The sequence below is a fragment of the Ammodytes marinus genome, assembly GCF_949987685.1.
Source record: "Ammodytes marinus genome assembly, chromosome: 18".
Taxonomy (NCBI): Eukaryota; Metazoa; Chordata; class Actinopteri; order Uranoscopiformes; family Ammodytidae; genus Ammodytes; species Ammodytes marinus.
Genome location: NC_137222.1, coordinates 11,028,355 through 11,049,355, shown reverse-complemented (window position 1 = coordinate 11,049,355; position 21,001 = coordinate 11,028,355). Strand labels below are relative to the sequence as shown.

Genomic DNA, 21,001 nt, shown 5'->3' with positions numbered 1-21,001 from the left:
CTAATGTAAAGCTGCACTCAACCAAACACAAGAGTGTCTCAAATGAACCTATTTTGTATGCATACAGTTTTGATACCTACACGCACAGGCACTCGCGCGTGTGCGCACACACACACACACACACACGCACGCACGCACGCACGCACGCGCACACACACACACACACACACACACACACACACACACACACACACACACTCAGGGACCAGTGTCTTGTGTGCCTTACTTCCCACACAAAAGAGCTACTTAGTGATATTTCAGTGACTCTCTCTGCTTCACTCCTGTTTCGTAACTTGTAATGTTGGTTACATTTGGTTGTGACATATTTATATATATTTTTTGTCATATTTAATTTTCTCTCTTCCAAACAAAGTCTCTTTCTCCTTTCTCAACTGGATTATTCATGAGCAACTGCACAAACAGGATAATGCACCTAAATAAATGCACCCGAAGATATACGCAGAGGATCTGTGAAAGACGTCACAAGCATAATGTCACCGCTGTAATTAGAATTTGGGGCACCTTGCATGTAGAGTAGAAAGTATATGGACTAATATTAACGCAAGCTATTGTGCAAGCAATTATAGTTTGTATTGCATGTTCACATATTAGTCTTAGAATTGAGGCCACCAAGAACAGCTTGAAATGCTGTGGAGCTCATTACACATGATTCACATCCTTTCGCCTCTCATCCAACCATCCCGTGACCTGGTCCTTGTATCAAAGTGTTTTCTCCACTCATGTATTCAGCCTTTTCTCTCTTGAGTTAACACCTATACGTACAGCATATTTTATACCATGAGAGTGCCTTTTTAGGTGGAGAAATTCCCACAGTCAGTCACACCAGGCGCCTTAAGACTGTATTTCTCAAAAACACTACACGTATGCAGTGCAAGTGACACACACTCTCTCTCTCTCTCTCTCTCTCTCTCCTGAGACGGCACGCATGCAGTGTGCCTCGCCGAGGGACTTCCACTCGCTCTGAACGGCACCGCACAACAGACCGCACCTGTGTCAGCAACTTCTCAAGAGTTTCCTGTGAATCTATCTATTGGACCAAACTTGAATGGCAGCTTTATAAAATATATCAAAAGTGACGTTTTTTTTTGTCTTTTCAGCCTCTAAGCAATTCAAAAATAGTTTTCAAAATAAGCCATTTGACAGCCAAGTGGTTTCCTAGGAGCCATTTTTCTCTTGAATACTTGAAAGCATTGGAGCACAGCTATGTTAGAGATGTAAGGAATGCAGCCGCATCCTCACCAGCAGGAGAGGTGGTTTGAGGTGGGCGGACTGAGCCCCGAGTCGAGAGGAGGCAATAATGGCTGAAGCAACAAGTTGAGCTACTGTCATCACACCCACCCCTCTGTTTTAACTCGCTTACAGTCTGTCTATCCCACATTGCCTACACAGTTACACAGCGTGACAATGACACACTCACACACGCCCACACACACACACACACACACACACACACACACACACACACACACACACACACAGAGGGCTCGGCTCTCACCTCTCACCACCGTTCAATGTCCTGGTTTTTAATAGTGTCACACCACGAGGAACATCAAGCAGAGGAGAGTCGACAAATACTGGATCACATCAAAGCCTTTCACACTGCCTGGCTGTGTCACGCTTTGACGTGCGTGCACACACACACACACACATGAACACACACACGCACATGGTCACACACATAGACTTCTGTGGTCTAGACTTCTATCAGCCTAACATACATGAAACCTCATGGGCACAGAGACACAGTTGATGCGTGCGTGCGAGCGTGCGTGCGTGCGTGCGTGCGTGCGTGCGTGCGTGCGTGCGTGCGTTTGTGTGTGTGTGTGTTGAAAGAAGTTCTTCTTACCTGTTGCCCAAAGACTTTTCTTCCAGTTCGTGCGGCTTGAAGAACCACTTCCCAATCCTCACAAAGCCCTTATCCATTAGACATCTGCAGCAGAAAAAAGAGGATATGGTAAGAGAACAGAGGAGGAGGGAAAACAAAGTTGCTTGTTCGATTTCTCTCTCTCTCTCTGCTCCCTCAGAGGTTGATCGATTCAAAAGAAACACCTGAGCAGGGCTTATAATGCACTTCCATAGTACCCTTGTGAGGCGTCTTTAGGAGGATTTGGTTAAATTCAGCTGTGATTGTTGATCCGTTGCGTCTGGTGTGGCTTTGTTTAGGGTTTTACATTACATAATTTAGTCTCAAATTTCATAGTAGAGTCATAGAGTTTTCTATTTTGTCGCATAAGTGAAATTGTGTTTTGTTTTTAACTTTTCTATTTAGAGCAAAGACTTACAAATACAGAATAATATGGGTTTCCACTTGGCTCCTTGCCTGTTTGAATTGTTTTAGGATTGTACTGATTACACATAAACTGCAGCAGAAAGGGGCCGTCCCCTCAGCTATATCTGAGCACAGGAGCAGGGAAAAGGTAATCGTCTGGCTAATCTGCCTTCCCCTAAGTGGTGTGCACTTTTTACACATAGCTTTCCAAAGCCTTTTCCTGTCATCAGATGAAAATGTGATCACAACAAACAGTTTGGTCCTCAAGCTCGCTATTATTTGGAGACCCCACTGCCCTTCTTCATCACCTCACTTTGACTGGTCTCTGTGTGTGCGGGTGCCAGAAAATTCCCTGCTGGATCTACTGACCCGGGTCAAGGAATAACAAAATGTTTTTTTATGGAAAACTCTTCACTCTGCCAGGCTGAGCTATCCTCCAAGCCCTCAGGCTCTGCCATCTATAGTGCATTCTAAACACAGAATGACCAAGGCTGTTCATTGCACACAACATCTCTCCCTCTATCTCTCTCGGACACAATTCATTTCATAACAACATCAACAAATAAAACTGTATTTAATGACATCATGACCCATACCAGAACCGCTTATTGTGGTCAGTATTGGCCATGAGAAGAATTTAGAGTATCAGATCATTGCATCATTAAGCATGCAGAGCCATTACAAATAATACACTGTGAGTTAACTTATGCTGAAAAACTTCTTCAGCGGCTACTAACTACTGGCTCAAAGATAATGGTAATGATATTAAACATAAATAAACAACCATCTTTTTTCTATGAACCCAATAGTGGGGCCCCTAAAATGTTTCTTTTTCTAATGAATGTCAAGTCAAATTCGAAAAATGTGTATTACTCATCTATCAAGTTAACATTCATGGCTTCTGGCCACTTGGCGACAAAACAACAAACCATTATTTACACAAAATATTACCACCATATAAAGTCAACAATTGCCTGTTCAAGCATCTAGCTAAAGAGGAATCCGAATATCAGAACATTGATAAGAGCAATTTTTTATTAGAGGAGCTGTTAGGGAGCATGTGTGCTTGTTTTACTAACTCAAGCTTAAGAAGAGTCGTGCAGTGAACCCAAACTCCAGCCTTCAACACTTTCACTTTTAAAGGCAGTCTACTTTCATGATGCTAAAATCATAGGCGTTGAGAATAATCTGTGTGTATTGATAACATTGACATAATCACTTCTTACTGTCTGAATTGTGCTATATATAAATAAACTTGCCTTGCCTTATGTAAGACTGCTGCCGTGGTTTTTCCATAAATCTTGCCTTAGCCTCAGTGGCAGTTGTCCCACTGTCATAACTCAAACAAAACATCTGTACTGTCTGTCAAACTGATTACCCCGAGACTTCAACCAACCATAAAAGCCCAAACCTACAGGCTCTAACTCCAGTCTTGTGCAGACATTTTTGAAAAAAAAATAATAAAAAATGAACCACACGAGAGAGCTCTGCTGACCATCACAAGCCAAAATTGGCCCATGTCATGAGGAAGTCTTGTGTCAGAAGCATCGACTAAAAGATTGGTGAAGTAACAGTAAATATTCATTATATGCTATATTTGTAATTGTCTGATTAATATTATTCGATTTAAATAATACTAATAAAAACAGTCACAGTATCAGAGGTGAATTTCATCTGTAAAACACGGAAGGGAGAGTGGAAATGATCCCTCCTGTGTTGCAATAGTGAGCTATAAAAGGAGTTAGCTTCAAGGTAATAGGAAGGTTAATTTAGCCTGCCCCCTATGATGATCACTGATGCTTAACTTAATAGAGAGCAAATATGTGCTGCTTCATTTAACAGATGGCCCTGACTCAGAAAGGAGAGCTTTGGGTACTTGAGCAAGTGATTCAGCTCTAAGATTATAATTTCATTAAGGTGAAGCGGCTGGAAGGAAACCCAAGCCGTCTACAAATATCACCTGAAGTCTTTTGTTTGGTGACTTTTGTATACATTTCAAAAAGTCATACTTGTTCTTTTAAGAGACAAACAGAAATTTCTTTTAAAGAGCTAACATTATTTCAAATGTTAAAGAGTTATTTTCATTCAAATGTATAGTAAAAAATAAATATTCTTAATATTAAAATAATCTTAATGAAAAAAAAATTAACTCTTGAAACCCTTTTCAGTATGTGAGAAAAAAGTGCTTAATACATTTTATTTATTATTCCTATAATAATATGGTGTGGGTGTATTTTAACTGGGGTCTGTCTTGTCCAGTAAAGAACACTTCAGTCATCCATCAGTAAAACTAACCTTCTACACACTATCTACTAGTATTACTCATTTTCACTAGTCTTTCACTCTCACTATAATTTTATTAAATGTTCTTTTGTATTTATAAAAGTTATTAAAAGAACTCCGCTATTAAGCACTATATAAACATATAGTAAATGGCTTCTCTCACTCTATTTTGATTTTTACAATATGTTGTAGATTTTCTGCTTATTCTTCACTTAAGGGTGCCCTTAGGGGGAGTTAGTGGTATGTTCATTTAAATCATTTACAATATGTTATATGTCGATTATAAATGCTTCATGGACATTTAAGTAAACATGGTGTAAATATTGAATGAAAAAGTAAGTTAATTAAATGTTTTCAAATGATATGAATTTGAACTTTTTATGCAAAACTGTTAACACTGCAATCCTTCATAAAAAATGTGTTACATTCTATGAAACAATGTCTGTAATGTTTTTTTTTTACCTCTCCAGCAGGTTGTGTATGGCCTTGAACAGGAGGGTCCTGCACTCGTAGGACAGTCCACACTCCCAAAGCCCCTCCTCAGCAACTGAAAGAAAAAGGAGGAAACAATCATTGAAATGATAAACCTGAATGAGTTGAGATATTTTTTCTGTGACAGCGAAACATCTGCAAACACCAGCTTGAGGACAATAAACAACAAATGATTCAGCGTTTAACTTGTGAGCGCTCGTAGCTCACACTGTCAAAACACGCTGCATTTGCTGATGAGAAACCTGCACATCGTATCAGAAATTGCACTGAGGATGATGCTGTGTGTGTGTGTGTGTGTGTGTGTGTGTGTGTGTGTGTGTGTGTGTGTGTGTGTGTGTGTGTGTGTGTGTGTGTGTGTGTGTGTGTGTGTGTGTGTGTGTGTGTGTGTGTGTGTGTGTGTGCCGTGTGTGTGTGTGTGTGATTGTGTGTCGCAAAGAGGGTGCTTGGCTCTGCAGCTGTCGGGTTGGCCGCAGCGACAGCCCAGTCAAACCCCATGCAGTTGTCAGCTCCAGTTAGCTGTAAAGTGTGAGTGTGTGTGCGCTTGTCATCTGTGCAGGCTGACACACATGCTTGCGTGCTCAGGTTTGTACACGCACACACAGAGAGTTTTGAGTCAAACCCATTTTTTTTTTTGGTTGTGTGTGAAATTCAAGAAAGACGAACGCGGTCAGATGTGCTTCACTTCTTTTTTACCAAGCCAAAGACATGTCAGCAAGCCAGTCCACATGTGTCAAATGAGTTGTGAACAATTCATTTCTTTAACCCGCCGACCCCTTCCCCTGAACCAACCCCCATTCCTGTCCTTCCAATAAGAAAACACACACACAAGCACACACACAAGCACACACACACACACACATACACACACACGGGCCGGTTTACAGTGTTTCTCTTTGTTCTTTGCCATATACCTGCAGGGCTCCTGGAAGAACTGGAGGCTTGTGGGTGGGTGTTGTGTTTGCTTATAGGGTGTGTGGCAAACAAACCAAGCATCATAGAAATACACACGAAAAAAAGAGAGAGAAAAAAGGACTGAGAGACAGAGGCAGACCGCCTGGGGGATGGGTGGCATAAACCCCACTAGAGCTTTTTCTCTTTCCTCCTCTTCCACATTTCTTTTTCTCCCTCTCTCCTTCTCTGTTGCTTTGTTGATGTTTCCCTCCTGTTTTTTTTGTTGTTTTTTTTGCCGCTGCTGCATCTTCTTCATACCAGAGTGAATGAAATTTCCTTACTCGCCAGAATTACCCTGTAACCATGGAAACGCTGGCGGTGAGAACATGGCGCCCTGGCATTCAATTTCAACACACTAGTCCCTCTCCCGCCCCTCACCCTCCCTCCTTCTCCTCCTTCCCTCTGTTCTATTGCTTCCAACACCTCTCCACCCCCCCCCCCCTCTGTCTTTTCCCTTCCCCCCCACCACCCACCCCTCATTTACTCCTGCTTCGGGGCTCAGACAGGAAGCTTGCTGTAGCCAGCTCCTCCGCGGAGAGAGAGAGAGAGAGCAGCACGAGCAGAATGCCAAGTCTCCAGCAAATCCAGCTCATTAGCTGTCTCTATATATCTCCCTTACTCTCCCTCACTCAAAAAAATCCCCGCAATACATTTTTTTTCTAACCCCAGCTCTGCCAATCTTTTCCACAACCCATCTTCATTTACTCTTGTCATGACCAGCTTCACCTCAGGCTCTTGACCTCAATTTACTCCCAAACTAAGTCACGGACTCCTCAACTTTGCATCCTCCTCCCTCCAACACTCCCGCCAAAAAAAAAAAAAGTCAACTGAACAGCACACCCCAGAGAAATGGACTTTAGAGGAAACTTTTCAACGTTTGCCTTTAATTCCTGCAGGTTCCTCTTCTGTAGCTCCTAGAATAATGTGTACATTGTGTTATTTTTAAATCCTGACAGTGGTTGCAGCACACACTCACTCGCCTGCTAAACATGCAATCCACATTAGACGCTCCTGTTTATGTTGTCGCTGTTGTCAAAGAGCCAGCTCGCTGCGCCATATCAACCCAAGGTGTGACAAATCACTCTTGCAAGCAAACAAGGTCACGCATCCACACAAGCAAGCACACACGACCCCACACACACATACACATTATAAATATAGAAAATGGAGTGTGAAATAAAACAATGATCTGCTACATTAAAGCAGTGAGATCACATAGGGACGTGTGAGGCGCACGCTTGGAGAAAACACCATGCAACTGTCATTTCACCAACAGTAAGTCAGTAACCACCATGTTTGGAGTTTTTTTTACTGCCCGTTAATCAGAGGAGGAACACAGATGGCCTGAGGGAGGAGCGCGCTCTAGACACTAAATGCACAGCTAAGTGCAATAGGGCTCTAAAGCATCAGGATCCATCATTCATCACAGCCTTAGCTACAAGGAACAGCGCCATGCCTCAAAGGTCTTAAAGGAACTGGATGTGATCAAACTCAATTAGATTAAACTAAAAAGCTGAAATGTGTGGTGCTGTTTACAAATTTTTACTGATAAAAAGACAGATTTATTTGGACAGAACCAGATTTAGACCATTAGAATAAATTCTAAAGAAGACTTCTGTTTAATTAGTACAACATATATATCTGAATATAACAGTTTAGTAACAGTCTGTGCTGCAAGTGTTTTTTTTTTATTAAATAAATAATTTAAATATTGATTATTTTTTTAAATCAATTTATTCACCAGAAAAAAACACCAATCAATCAATCACTCCATTTTCTAAATTAGAAGCCCCAAATTTAAATAAAAAACACCACAGTGTGTTTGTGCATGTGTGTAGATTACATGCAGACATCAGTCTGAGAGGAATCACCGGGCATCACAAATTGTCAGAGCCATTATGAACATGAGCATGTGTAAGTGTGCATCTCCAGTGAGTGGAGCATGTGTGTGAGAGCTGCTTGTTCCCCAAAGTGCCTTAGTGCACACATGCCAGCACTGGGGCTGACATTGCATTGTGTATGTGTGAGAGTGCTGTGTGTGTGTACAGTAAGGTAACGTCCTCACAATGCCGTGTTTATTTCACACAACCTGCCCCCCCATCCCATCCCATCCCATCCCAGTGCCTCGGTGCTCTTAACAACCGCGTCACCCCAAACACAAACAAGCAGTGATGGAACTGGGTCGCCACTCGCCACTACCACTCTTTTGTATTTTTCACCTCTCATTCTCTCTATGGATTTAACCCTATATTTCCATCTCTCTCTCTCTGTTTATCCCTCTCTCTTTTCCCAGTGTGTTCCAACCCTCTCTCTCTCTCTCTCTCTCTCTCTCTCTCTCATTTTTTCACTCTTTTTCATCCTTTCACGTCCCCCTGACTGTGCAGGTCTCACACCACTAGAGGGAGTGACCACTCACCACTATTAGGCTATACTGTGCTAACAAACACAAAGATGGTATATTATTGATCTTAGGGAGAGAGAAAGAAGGGGGAGCTGAGGTATGACAACACTGTGTTTGCACACGATGACCCCTCTCCACACATATCCTTTTTATCTTTATCTCTCTCTCTCTCTCTCTCTCTCTCTCTCTCTTTCCCCTCTCTCATTCGTTCATTCATTCATTTGTTTGTCTTGGATCAATAGCACCGGCAGTCAGTCCAGTGGTGTCTCTGCAGTGTGCGGGCTATGAGTTCTCTGTGTGCATGTGACATTGTGTGTATGTGTGTGTGATTTCAACACAAACCCCACTGCCACTTTACTAATTAGCTACCCTGCTGCATGTCTGAGCAGAGGTTTGCTGTGCGTGTGTGTGTGTGTGTGCGTGTGTGTGCGTGTGTGTGTGTGTGTGCGTGTGTGTGTGTGTGTGCATGCGTGTACCTAGCGCCTGAGGTGCTTATGCATGGCAACATGCTGAACAATGCTTACTGTATGTGTTTTTACTAATAAGGGAGGGAGAGAAAGATTACAAGGCTGCACAGATGGACAGAGAGAGAAACAGAGACACACACAGGGAAATGGAGATGAGGATGATGATAATAATCATGATGATTCTGATGAAATGTTGAAGTGGACATATTGTGAAACAATTATATTAATTACAGATTACAAGGGATAAATGCAACACATTGTATGGGTGCGTGTTTGTGTCCGTGCAAGTGAATGATCGGGGCCAAAATGAATATAGAGATAATCATCAGAGCATTACCTCAATCTCAAATATCTCATATTATTAAGTACATTTAGAAAATCAATCGGTATAAAACAATTATTCATACACAGTCCTGTGAGTTCAGCGTTTTCTATTACAAATCCTAAACACACGCACTGGAGCTTTAACCCTCAACACAGACAACATGCACACACAGGTTTAAATACTGTGATGCAAGTGCTTTGAAAGAAACTGGAGACATGTCGGCAAATGTGTTAGCGTCCTGTGAAGCTCACGTTACTTTACTTTTTTTTTGTGACCCTACCTAACAAAGAGCCTTACACCCTCAGGTGCTGGATGAAGTATGAGAGAAAAAAAAAAAGCTGACGTTTTCAAAAACAGCGAACAGGCTGTTAGGCGGCGGGCTTTAGATCTGCACAAAGACAAGTAACTGATAAGTCATTATTATTGATTAACGATGTTCACCCTCTGCAGAATATTGTATTTGGATTTAACGTCACAGTTCAGTGCAAATGTTACTCGTCTCCCCATTTACCTAGATAGTAATTGCAGTTCACTGTCCTTGTGCTGGCTGCTAATACTGCGATAATATGCTGTTTCACCCTGGGCTCTGAGCCAGAGTTAAAGGCAGCTATAGGCTAGCTGAGAGCTACGTAGCGCTCAATACATTACAAAAAGTGGATCCTAAAATCATTCATGCAAAGGAAGGGAAGAAAAACACATTGACCGAATGGCCCTTTTATTTCCACCGCAGGAAGTTGGGCTATAAATCAGGATGTTGGGAGAACCTTTGTGCAGGGGCTTAGTGCATTATTCAGGAACTTTACCTCCATTTCCACTTGACAAATCTGCTTCCAATTTTGGTTCTTTGGGTGTAGATCAAGTTTGAGGTGTGGCAGGCAAACACTGGCCTGTTAAAATCTTTGTGGTTCTTGTAGTTTTTTCAAACTTTTATGTTCATCAGTTCCTAAATCTTTGGATCAGGGAAAGTTCGGTGAGGAAAGATCTTGTCAGAGTTCCTTTCATTCACAATTGTTTACATCATATCTGGCCAATGATCTTTCTGACAATGTACCTTGAAATACCTAAATAAGGGATCCTGCTGTTTGAATTATTGCTTCCTGTCATTCTGCCTTTCAGACCCGCCGCTATTGTTCAATACACAACCTCTGATCTCGGATCTGAATCTCATCAAATTTTTATAGTAGTTTCTTTCACTTTCTAGCTCTCCAACTATACAACCACTGACAGTGTCTAGTGTGGGGCATCTCCTGTCTTTAGGGGCTCATATTTAATGACATACTGTACATGCATCACTTGCATGGGGTCGAATCACCAATGTTTCTCCTTTTCTATCATAATTTTGTTAATATCTCTCCTTATGAAAAAGATATCTATTCCCTAAAATCAAACTGGATAATACACATCAAGTATTAATGAGGCGTAAGACACATATTTCAAGTGTCAAGACAAGATGTCCTCCCCTAAGCTGTGCTGTGGACCGAGGATTTTAAGGAGCTCTCAGCCACGCTGGTACAAGTACAGCCCTGTCCTGGTGTGTATAGGCAAAGCAGAGAAAGCAGCCTGGCTTTGTGCTCCATACAGCTGATCAGTTACTTCATATGTTTAACTGTATCATATACTGTAACATCCAAAGGGTGACAACTGTGTTTATCATCTTCTTTGGTGAAGCAAGGCCTCCGCCATGATAAATAATTGCTTCCATGACTGAATATGAATATTTTAGTGGCTTCTCTTAAATCAAAGCTCTAAAGCATACTTTTATCTCACATGCCTTCGCTGATTTAATCTGTTTCTAGTTTTTATCAATGTTATGGGTTTTGCCATCTTTATCTTTCTTTATGTGTTTTATTTAGTACTTGTATTGCTGTGTTTTATGGGATTCTATGTATGTGTAATTTGCTTTCTATGTGAAGCCTTTTTACAACTTGTTTTGATAAGTGCTGTGAACATAAAGATATCTTTTAATTTTTTTTTTTTTTTGTTGAAAAGAAATGCAAGTTTGTCATCAGACATAGACATAGAGAAGAGTCTCCATCCATTAATAGCCACACTAATTCTTGAAGTAATTTAAAATCAAATGGGCTTTTACATACAGCTAGCTATCCCATTTGTTCTACTTGGGGTTTTTTAAGCATCAATTTGAAACAGTCTGACTGTCTTATGTAACAGCGCTGAGCTTTGAATTCGGTAACAGTATACTAGCTCTTTGCTTGAGCCCACTCTGTCTGTTTATAGCTGTGTTGGTCAAAGAAATCGGCAGCTTTGGAGTTTTGGCAGAAAGTTAACCTGCAAAACAGTTTGTTTCTATATTCTTAATTGGTTGGGAACAGCAGCTGTATAGGCCCTGGCGGTCTGTTTGACTTCTGTTTTTTTGTTTTTTCTCAGTCACATGAGCGTCAAGCTGGCTGATGGGAAAGATTCCTTCACACACAAGGACAAGGATCAGGCAATTAAACGTCAAGTATCATCTGACAGCGGTGGCATAAGGACATGGCAATGGCATCTAACTGTGCCTTGTATCCTGTGGTATGTCAACACTGTGCAATTGTGCAAGCCTGTATGAATGGCCATGCTTTTAAATTGAGCACACTGACGTCGGTTCTTGCAATTCTCAGTTGCCAGCATTCAGAGTCTGTGCTGTATGTTTTACATGGAGTAAATATGTTCCCAATAAAGAGGATATGTAATACTTGCTGGAACATAATGCATGAAATGAAATAGGCTCTGAGATAGAAGGTTATAATTACACACTGTTACATATGATTTTGCAACACACTAAAGAGAATGACATGCATTATTTTTCTTTCTCATCTAATTTTTGTTTGCCCCTCCCCCCCTGGTCTGTGTAACAGTCACCCTCACATTCTCACGCTCCACTGGCACCATTTCCTAAACTCTTCAGTGACACCTGTCAACTCAACACAACAGAATCTATCAGCTAAAGCCCCTGAACACAACCACTACCACTTTGCAAAATGCAGACAGAAGTAAACAGAACATTTTGTGGACTGCTTTGAAGTGCAAAGTTAACACATTTTTTACAAGCTTTAAACTGGAGGCCCAATGACTCACACTGCATTTACCTCGTCTCGGAAAAAAACGGATTAGATTTACAACTTCTGGTCTAGAATATCTAGTCCTGAATGTTGGCAGTCTGCTTATCACATCCAGTCAGTCCTCCTTCAGGTGTAAAAAACTGCAGCCATCCAACTGTGAACTTTAACTGACTCGCTTATCAAGTTATAATGGTGATCATATTTCAGTGAAAATGGAACGTTTGTTTCGGATGCAAGTATCACATGGAGTAGTATATAGATATATAACTCAACTATTTCATCAACTATTTTCACAATGTTCAGGTTTATGAGTATACATACAGTATCTAATAGCAAATCATTTGAATGCACACACATGGCAGGCATTGAGACCCAGAAAGCCTAAAACGATGGACCGAACGAAGGGGCAGCAGTGACAGCCAGGAGAAGGAGGAGAAAAAAAAGGAGGAGGAGGCAATGTTGAAGGGATGAGGGGAAAATCTGGTATCAATTAGGTGACTGAGCTGGAGTTGCTTGCATAGTTATGGGAGTGAGTCAGGCAAGAGAGAGGCAAGAGAAGGGACCAGGGTGTGAATGTGTATGTGTATGTGTTCCCCTACGAACAAGAGCACACAAAACATTTGTGTGTGTGTGTGTGTGTGTGTGTGTGTGTGTGTGTGTGTGTGTGTGTGTGTGTGTGTGTGTGTGTGTGTGTGTGTGTGTGTGTGTGTGTGTGTGTGTGTGTGAATTTATTCTGTCAAATCTAAAAAAAAAAATTGGTCATCCCTGTACAGAAACCACTTGGAGCAGGGGAGTCTAGTTGCAAGCCAGAAAAGCCCCTCCCCTCCTGAGCTGAGGTCAAAGTGGAGGGTATAGAACAGGCGTCTGGCACCGACCCAGGGCATGTCAACACAGACGCTGTCCAAATACTTCTATTTAAAAAAAATGAATTACATAAACAAAATATAATTTACAAAAAAAAAAAAAAAACAGCACAAGCAGGAACTTTATGTGCACATGTTGTAGAAAACATGGCTCACGTCTCGTTGTGCTTGCACCCCGAGGTTCACAGAAAAAAATCAGGATTTGCAGAAATAGCAATACCCTATGCACTTGAAGTTACATAGTTTGTGGTTTATTCACGTGCTATAACTGCTACACACAGCGTGTCAGACTCCTGCCAGTGATGACCTGGTGTGAAGCCTATGTGTACAGCCCACCGATTAGGAGAGTAAGTAAGAAGTGAAATGCATAAAGTGTGGGTGTTTCTTTATGGCAATGGTCTAAAGTAGCAACCCCTAACAGGAGATGGAAATGTAAGTATGCACAAAGAAGCAGAAATACTGTCTAATTATTTTAGGAGCCAGCACGTGCAAACAGAAACAGCGACAAAGCTGCACATATAATACACTGAGAGAAAAAAAGGCGGTGAGGGGGGGATCATGGGCATGCAGGAAAATAAAGACAAAAAATGAATGATTGAATAATACAAGGAAGAATCACTGAATGCACAATGCTGCATCACCATGTTGACATGACACTAGAAAACAGTTGCTGTAATACATCTCAAATTTCCTCATCGAGCCAACGAGACAGGCTGCACAGATCACTGCAGGCCATACGCTCAAATCCAATTTACTTGCATTACACTTTATAGAGGCTGAAAACTTTCTTCTAGATATTTGTAGATTTGTCAGCTTGCTGAGAATGTTGTATTTATTTTTCATTCGGTAAACAGAAAATGACACATAAGCCCCTTAATCTATTTAGCTACTCCTCACCAGTCAGCCCAGTGCCGATTTGGGGTAATACAATGTGTAGTACCAGGCTCTGTCAATACTGTAACAGCATGTTGTCGGTCTTATTTATAATTTACAGGATATTTACTATATTAATGTAGAGTCAATGGTGTAATTAGAGGATGTAGCTGGGGCTATTATACCAACACGAACAAAATGAGATTATTCTCCAATATAACCTGCTATAAAACAGCGTGTGTGTGTGTGTGTGTGTGTGTGTGTGTGTGTGTGTGTGTGTGTGTGTGTGTGTGTGTGTGTGTGTGTGTGTGTGTGTGTGTGTGTGTGTGTGTGTGTGTGTGTGTTTGTTTAGAGGTTTCTGTTGGATTTGTGGTTTTGAGGAAAGACAGACAGAGATGGAGACAGGGGGATAGTTGGTGTGACAAAAATAGAGAAAACATAGGAGTGAGAACATTTAAGAAGTCACAACAGAAATAATATGGGTATAAAAATGGTCCCAATATGATGCTGAAAGTGAAAAACAGTGTGTGTGTGTGTGTGTGTGTGTGTGTGTGTGTGTGTGTGTGTGTGTGTGTGTGTGTGTGTGTGTGTGTGTGTGTGTGTGTGTGTGTGTGTGTGTGTTTGCCTCCAACCCTGACAATCCAAAAAGGGAACAACAGTGCAGAGAGAAAAGCCAACAGAATTATCCCACACCCTTACATAATTCGACAGTCACTTAGCTCATTCAACCAAGCACACACACACACACACACACACACACACACAAAAAGGAACACCACACGCAAATCTTTTGACGTCTGGGATGCTGTGGATGGAGGGATACTGAGTGCTAAGTGCTGAGTGTTTTCCCATAAGTCATTGTGAAATAAATAAATGAACACGTGGTGTCGGATTTGCACACATTGTCATGAAAACACATTTTGTCACACAGATGTTGTCTCACATCATCACAACCGGGATTTCAGCATCGACTGAAATGTAAAAATAAATAATGTAAAGGAATTGGGTAATAATATTTATAAAATTGAAATATTATTTGATATATACAGTATATTGACAAAAACAGAAAGTATTTCTTTAAAATATCAAATTTGCTCTAGGCTTGTGATCTGAACCTTCATTTTTATGGGTTAATCTGCTGACAGTTAACCTTTAACCAGATCATTATCAGTCAACTGTATAATTAAAGTGATGTTTATATTCTAGATATTTGGAGTTTTGAGGCTCTCGGGCCGCAGCATTTAACTATCATCTTGTTCTGTTTTTTTTCTTGGACAGTCACTGTCTGTACCGTTTCCTCTCGGAATGAATCCAGTTTGTCTGAGTATACAGGAAGTAACAGCAACAGTTTATTTCTGCTTACATAGCCGAATGAGGTGAGGAGGATCACTTGTATTTACAGTTTGCTTTTAATGTAAGCAACAGCCGCAAAGTGGGAGTCTGTCTGTGTGTCAGGAGGGGCGGAGGAAACTGGGAAATTGAGGAGAAGACTGAGCACGATAAGTCCGCCACATTTTCAACTTGAGCCTTAAAATGTGGGACAAAGTTTTTACATTTTTTAAAGAAGAGAAATAAAACGTCCAAATATCACCAAAAGAGGGAGTATCAATAAAGAAAACCTTAACAGATCAAAAAAGTCACGGGAGTCTGTAACCTTCCTCAAACATTTATGCCATGAATCCATTCTGTTTTCCATAGTTTAGACAACTCATTGTGCCCTCCTTTTCTGCAACTGCTTCGTTGCACCTCGGCCTGCGAATCAATGCACCTGATTATACTAACACTAACACTAACATATGGGAACACATATTTGCATTTTTCTTATGCTTTTTTACTATAAATTTACTGAGAAGTTACTATTACTTTAAATTGAAACATTGCTCATAAGAAAAATAACAACTAAATAGCCGCATGTCATGATTGAGTAATATTGTAGCCTTAGTAAAGCAGAATGCACTCTTTCTTCAGATGACTGAAGAAAAAACGAGTATTGAATACAGGGATGAATACACATAGAAAACACGCTGTGCCACATCGACTAGACACTGACCTATGCCTGTTCAAACTGGGAAGCAATCCACGTCATTAAAGCAAACCACACAGCCTTGTACTAGGGGTCACACCGACACACACACACAGCAGCACCACATCAGGTCAAGGTTATTGACAGACGATCACAATACAATGTGCTTGACTCATCGTTCTGTAGGAAACGTTGGTGAATAGGGAGCCAGGAGAGTGTACACTAAAGTGGCTCTTGTTTGTTTGCCTGCGACGCCCTCCTCAAGTACATGAGGTCTGTTACGGCAGCCATGATATTTTGAGTGTGTTTCAGGACAAGTGAAGTGATGCTTTCCCTTTGATGCCCGTTCACTCAACATGTACCTGCAACTGTCAAAATAATGTGTCAAGTGTCAAAGCAGCTGGTAAGCGCTGTGACATGCACAGGCGAAGAAATCTAGCACACGTTCTTTTTAAAGCGCTCCGAGGATTTAATTTATGTAAATATTCTGAAAAATGTGAGCAAGCAGGCAGTGGAAGAAGACAGTTAATATTAATGAAGAATTTGGTCGGCGCACAGAAAAAAAAAGTTCGACAGGCATTTTACCGATGCGCATTAAAATGAATCACAGACAGATTAAAATATAAAGAGCGTGAGATCATTTATCACTTTGGCACTTTGCCGGAGCGGTGGAGCTATAGCGGTGTAAAAAAGGGCCCGTTTCTGCGGCGTTGACCCTCATGTTAAGCCACAGACACTTGAGCACCTCATTAGAAGTGAATGGGCCTCGAGGTGGGAGGCCGGGCGGCTATTGAGAGGCTTAGCGGGACTCCACAGGGCTCCCTAACTGCCACTAGAGGGGAGAGGGAGAGAGGGAGAGGGAGAGAGAGAGAGAGAGAGACAGTAAAGCTCTCACTCATTCAAGGATGGGCGGGAGATGGAGAGCCCTCCTCTCTCTCTCTCTCTCTCTTTCTCTCTCTCTCTCTCTCTCTCTCTCTCTCTCTCTCTTTCAAGGCAGGCCAAACTGCAGTTCATTTGCAGCGGTGTCTGGGGTGTCATTGCCGGTCCCTAGTCTGGTCCTTAGAGCACTTACAGCATAATCCAAAAAACAGCCAATCATTAAAGAGGTCTCACCTGTTGAATTGGATATCTCATAGAAGCCAGGTAGAGACTCAATTGATTAAGGAAGCTGCAGAAGCTAAAAGACAATAAATGTACCTGCAGAACTATACCAAGAAGTGATGCAGCATTTTCTGGTTTGTATTCAAACCAGATTCATTTTAAAACAGTGGAGTCAGCTGTGCACCGCTGACAACTAAAACTTCAATTTGCAACACACAAACTATAATGGAATATGCACAACTGGTGAATAATGATGTTGATTAATTTGTTCCTGTGTTTTCTTTCTTACTTAACAACACTTGGGTTTGTTGAAGTAATATTCGACATAATAGGATTTATTTCATGGCAGCAATGTAGCTGAATATGAGTCTTATCCAAAAAGGGAAAAGAAAAGAAACAAAACAACCAAAAGTACAGTTTCCGCGGGGTTTTGTGGGAATCTTGCTTCAAGCTTCCAATTCATTCCTACTTTTGGCTTCACAATGTCTCATTATCCTTTTTTTCTTTCCTTTTTTTCTCTTAAACCCTTCAGGCCTCTGCCATTTGAGTCAGAAATGTGGTAACAGAAGAATAAGGATAAACATATAAGCATGATGAAAGAACAGTCCACTGTAAAAGAGGATGTGGGAATTCATTTCAGTGGCATCACCAAGCACATTGCACCAGTGTAAATATACAGTAAAAGAAAAAAAGGAATACTTCACTCAATAGGCTAAACAACTACAAGTGTGTCCAGCCTATTTAATACTGTATATATACTGAAGAGAGTGACTGGACACATATCTGCTAACGAGTCTACATGTGCAGCAGGCTTTCAGGATTAAAAAAAGAATCGCATTTTCATAATTGCTTATTGTTTCAATACACAACTGACGTCCGTATAGGGGAATGTCTGTCTATTGTGGACACATCGATTGTGTGTGTTGGTACTGCTACAAAATCAGCATTTCAATGATGGTGATAAAAAAACGCCAGGGGAAAAAATCAATTTGGCCGTCGTAGTCACTTGAGGCAGGCTGAGGGGCCGCACGCACACTGCAGATATCACAGGCAGCTGGCGCGTCCTCAAAAACCGAGGATGAAGGGAAACGACAACAGTATTCATTCCATTTAATCCTCCAATTATATATTTAAAAAGAAATTACCAATATACTGCATATAGCCTCATGTTTTGAGTCATTTTAGCTGTTAAATAAATTTGGCTTTAGTCCCCACAAACAAAAAATAAAGTCAGGCTGGAACAAGATGTGAAGGAGTGCTATTCTTATTTATTTATATGAACAAAGGCATGTTTTTGCTTAGCTTTTTGCCATGTTTAAGATTTTTTTATTTATTTTTTAGTGCACTGTAACTGCTCAACGCTATATTCAAAAACTACTGCATTGTTAGTGCTGCATAGCATCAAGGGAATTTTATCTATGCAGCCCAGGATGAAAAAATACAAATTTGTCTCAATTCTAACAAGAAAACAAATGGAGAGAAAAAAACATCAACTTCCCATTTGCCTGTATACACAGTGTGAGCACTACAACTTGTTCTACATTATCTTTACTGTTATCACAGACGGCTGTAAGGGTGCTTCAGTCTGAGCCCCTCTATACTCTTTACTATCACAAGTGTTCAAGTTGTTATTGCACACAGATTAGTGTGGACAAGATAGAAAAAAATTTTACTTGGAATGTTGAACTGAAAAGGGAAGCGTATAACCTGAGGCAACGTTAATATAAGCCCACCATCTACACAGCAGAAACATTTTAATCTTTCCCGTACACAGACATAGAAAAGACGGTGTCTGTCTTTGACCCATGTGAGCCGCACATTTCTGTGTATTGTGCTTTCAAACCCTACCTTTATAGAAAATAATATATTCTGAAAACACAAATACTTTTTGTATATAGGTTTAACATGAAACACTGTCCTTATGAGGAGCTGCAAAGACAAAAAAAGAGTAAGAATACATCATTCCTCTATATTAGTGCTAGCTTGTTTATCTTGAAAGCCAAACCAAAATGTCACACTCTCTCTCATTTCCCTTCCCTCCCTCATAAACTTCCCTCCACCCTCCATATCACAGATTGCCCCACCCCTCAACTCTGCTTCCCAAATCTTTTTTTGTTTGTTTGAAGTTGCACCCTTCCACACTTACACCAACTCTAACTATAATTCCCACACTGCCGTCTCTTCTTTCTCTGACTCCTTCTTCAACAATCTTTTAGCCTCTCCATCTTTTTGTCGCACTCTCTCCATACTAAGACACATACAAACACACACAGACAGAGACACACACACACACACACACAAAGCTCTCATTCTTTCAGGTTGTGGCTTTTCTTTCAAAAAACTGAAAGCTTGCAAAGGGGGGAACAAAACCTACACCCCCACCCCTTGTCCGTGCAGCTGGGAAACTTCACCCCTACCATCTCGTCTCTCCCTCTCACACCACCCACACACACACACACACACACACACACACACACACACACACACGGTACGGGGTCAGGAGGTCACAAGCCACGCCCCGACAGCTCACAAGGGGTGGAGAGACGAAAGAGGAGGCGGGAAAGGAAATCAGAGATTCTCCCGTCCTTCCCCACAAATTTACAGACAAGTAAACATGACTGAGGCAATTTTTTCCTCCCTTCTCCCCGACTGCTGCTTACTTCATTCCTTATTTCCTACCTCACTCCCACCCAACCAGCCACCATCCCCTCAACATGTATATCTGCCCCCTGTCTGTCAGGGAAAAGTCAAGAGGAAAAAGTTTTTCCCCCACGTCTTGAACACATTTTATTTTTATTTTTTTTACTCCTCTGCGGTGTGAAGGTTCGAGTATTTCTGGGACTGCATCTGTCCACCCTGTCAGGGAAAAACTTGCCATAGCTACAGAACAGACTGATTCTTTCTCACTGGATTTGAAGATGAGAGAGATGTGAAGAGGAGGTGTGAAGTGGCCATTTTTCAAAAATGAGTGTATGTTGTTTTAGCCAGCAGGATGGCAAATAAAGAACTGAAAAAAAAACAGAAAAGAAATGCAGGATAATAAACCAACTACACATATCTAACTGCCCAATAAGAAATCACAGATTTATTTTCTTCTGATGAAGCATGCATTCCTGTCACACACACACACTCTCTCTCTCTCTCACTACATGTATCTCTCCCTCGTCCTACCCCTCCCTCTCCTCCTTCCCACTCTTCCCGCCCTTCTTCCCCTCTTTTCCTTGCTTGTGTTTTTCTTTTTTTTTTTTCTTTTTTTCTTGCTATCATGGAATCGCCGCTTTCCACATGTGACTCACTTTTTCACCGGCCAAAGCCAGACAGAAAAAAAAGAGAAAAAAAAGTCAAATGCTTGTCTTCTCTGTGTGCCTCTCCCGACCCCGTGTGTGTGTGTGTGTGTGTGTGTGTGTGTGTGTGTGTGTGTGTGTGTGTGTGTGTGTGTGTGTGTGTGTGTGTGTGTGTGTGTGTGTGTGTGTGTGTGTGTGTGTGTGTCTCAGAAGGTGAAGCAGCATTCCTTCAGTGGGGGGCTTTTATAACCTCCATAGGTCTCTCTCTTTCATAGACGTTGTTCCCTATTGAGACATGTGTCAGCCGGCGACCTAGTTCCCGATTCAAGGAGAAGAAGAAAAAAACGGGTTGGCCAATTATTCATTCCCTGTGTTTGAGTTTTGCTTCTAAAGGAGCTGTTCCTATAAGACAAACCCTGAAGGAATAGAGAGAAGCAGCAGGGCCCTTGATTGGCAAGCGTACACCCCCACCTTTTATTTGCCAAGGAACAGAGCGTGCTGCTCGCAGACATGCGCCACCCTAACATCACAGAGAGCAACCCCAAAAACAAGGGAGGAGAGGAAAAACTAAAGCACAACAAAGCCTGAAAAG

At 41.4% G+C, this 21,001-nt stretch overlaps 1 protein-coding gene across 5 annotated transcripts in view; it reads right to left on the bottom strand.

Moving 5' to 3' along the window:
• LOC307264919 (mediator of RNA polymerase II transcription subunit 13-like) overlaps positions 1–21,001 on the bottom strand; it is a 77,668-nt gene that overhangs the window by 28,491 nt on the left and 28,176 nt on the right. For all 5 annotated transcript variants that reach the window (XM_080046464.1, XM_080046466.1, XM_080046468.1 and 2 more), the window contains exons 3-4: positions 5,036–5,120; positions 1,868–1,951 (exon numbers count right to left, since the gene is read on the bottom strand). In XM_080046464.1, the coding sequence (XP_079902590.1) occupies positions 1,868–1,951; positions 5,036–5,120 (169 nt within the window). The remainder of the gene's footprint in view (positions 1–1,867; positions 1,952–5,035; positions 5,121–21,001) is intronic.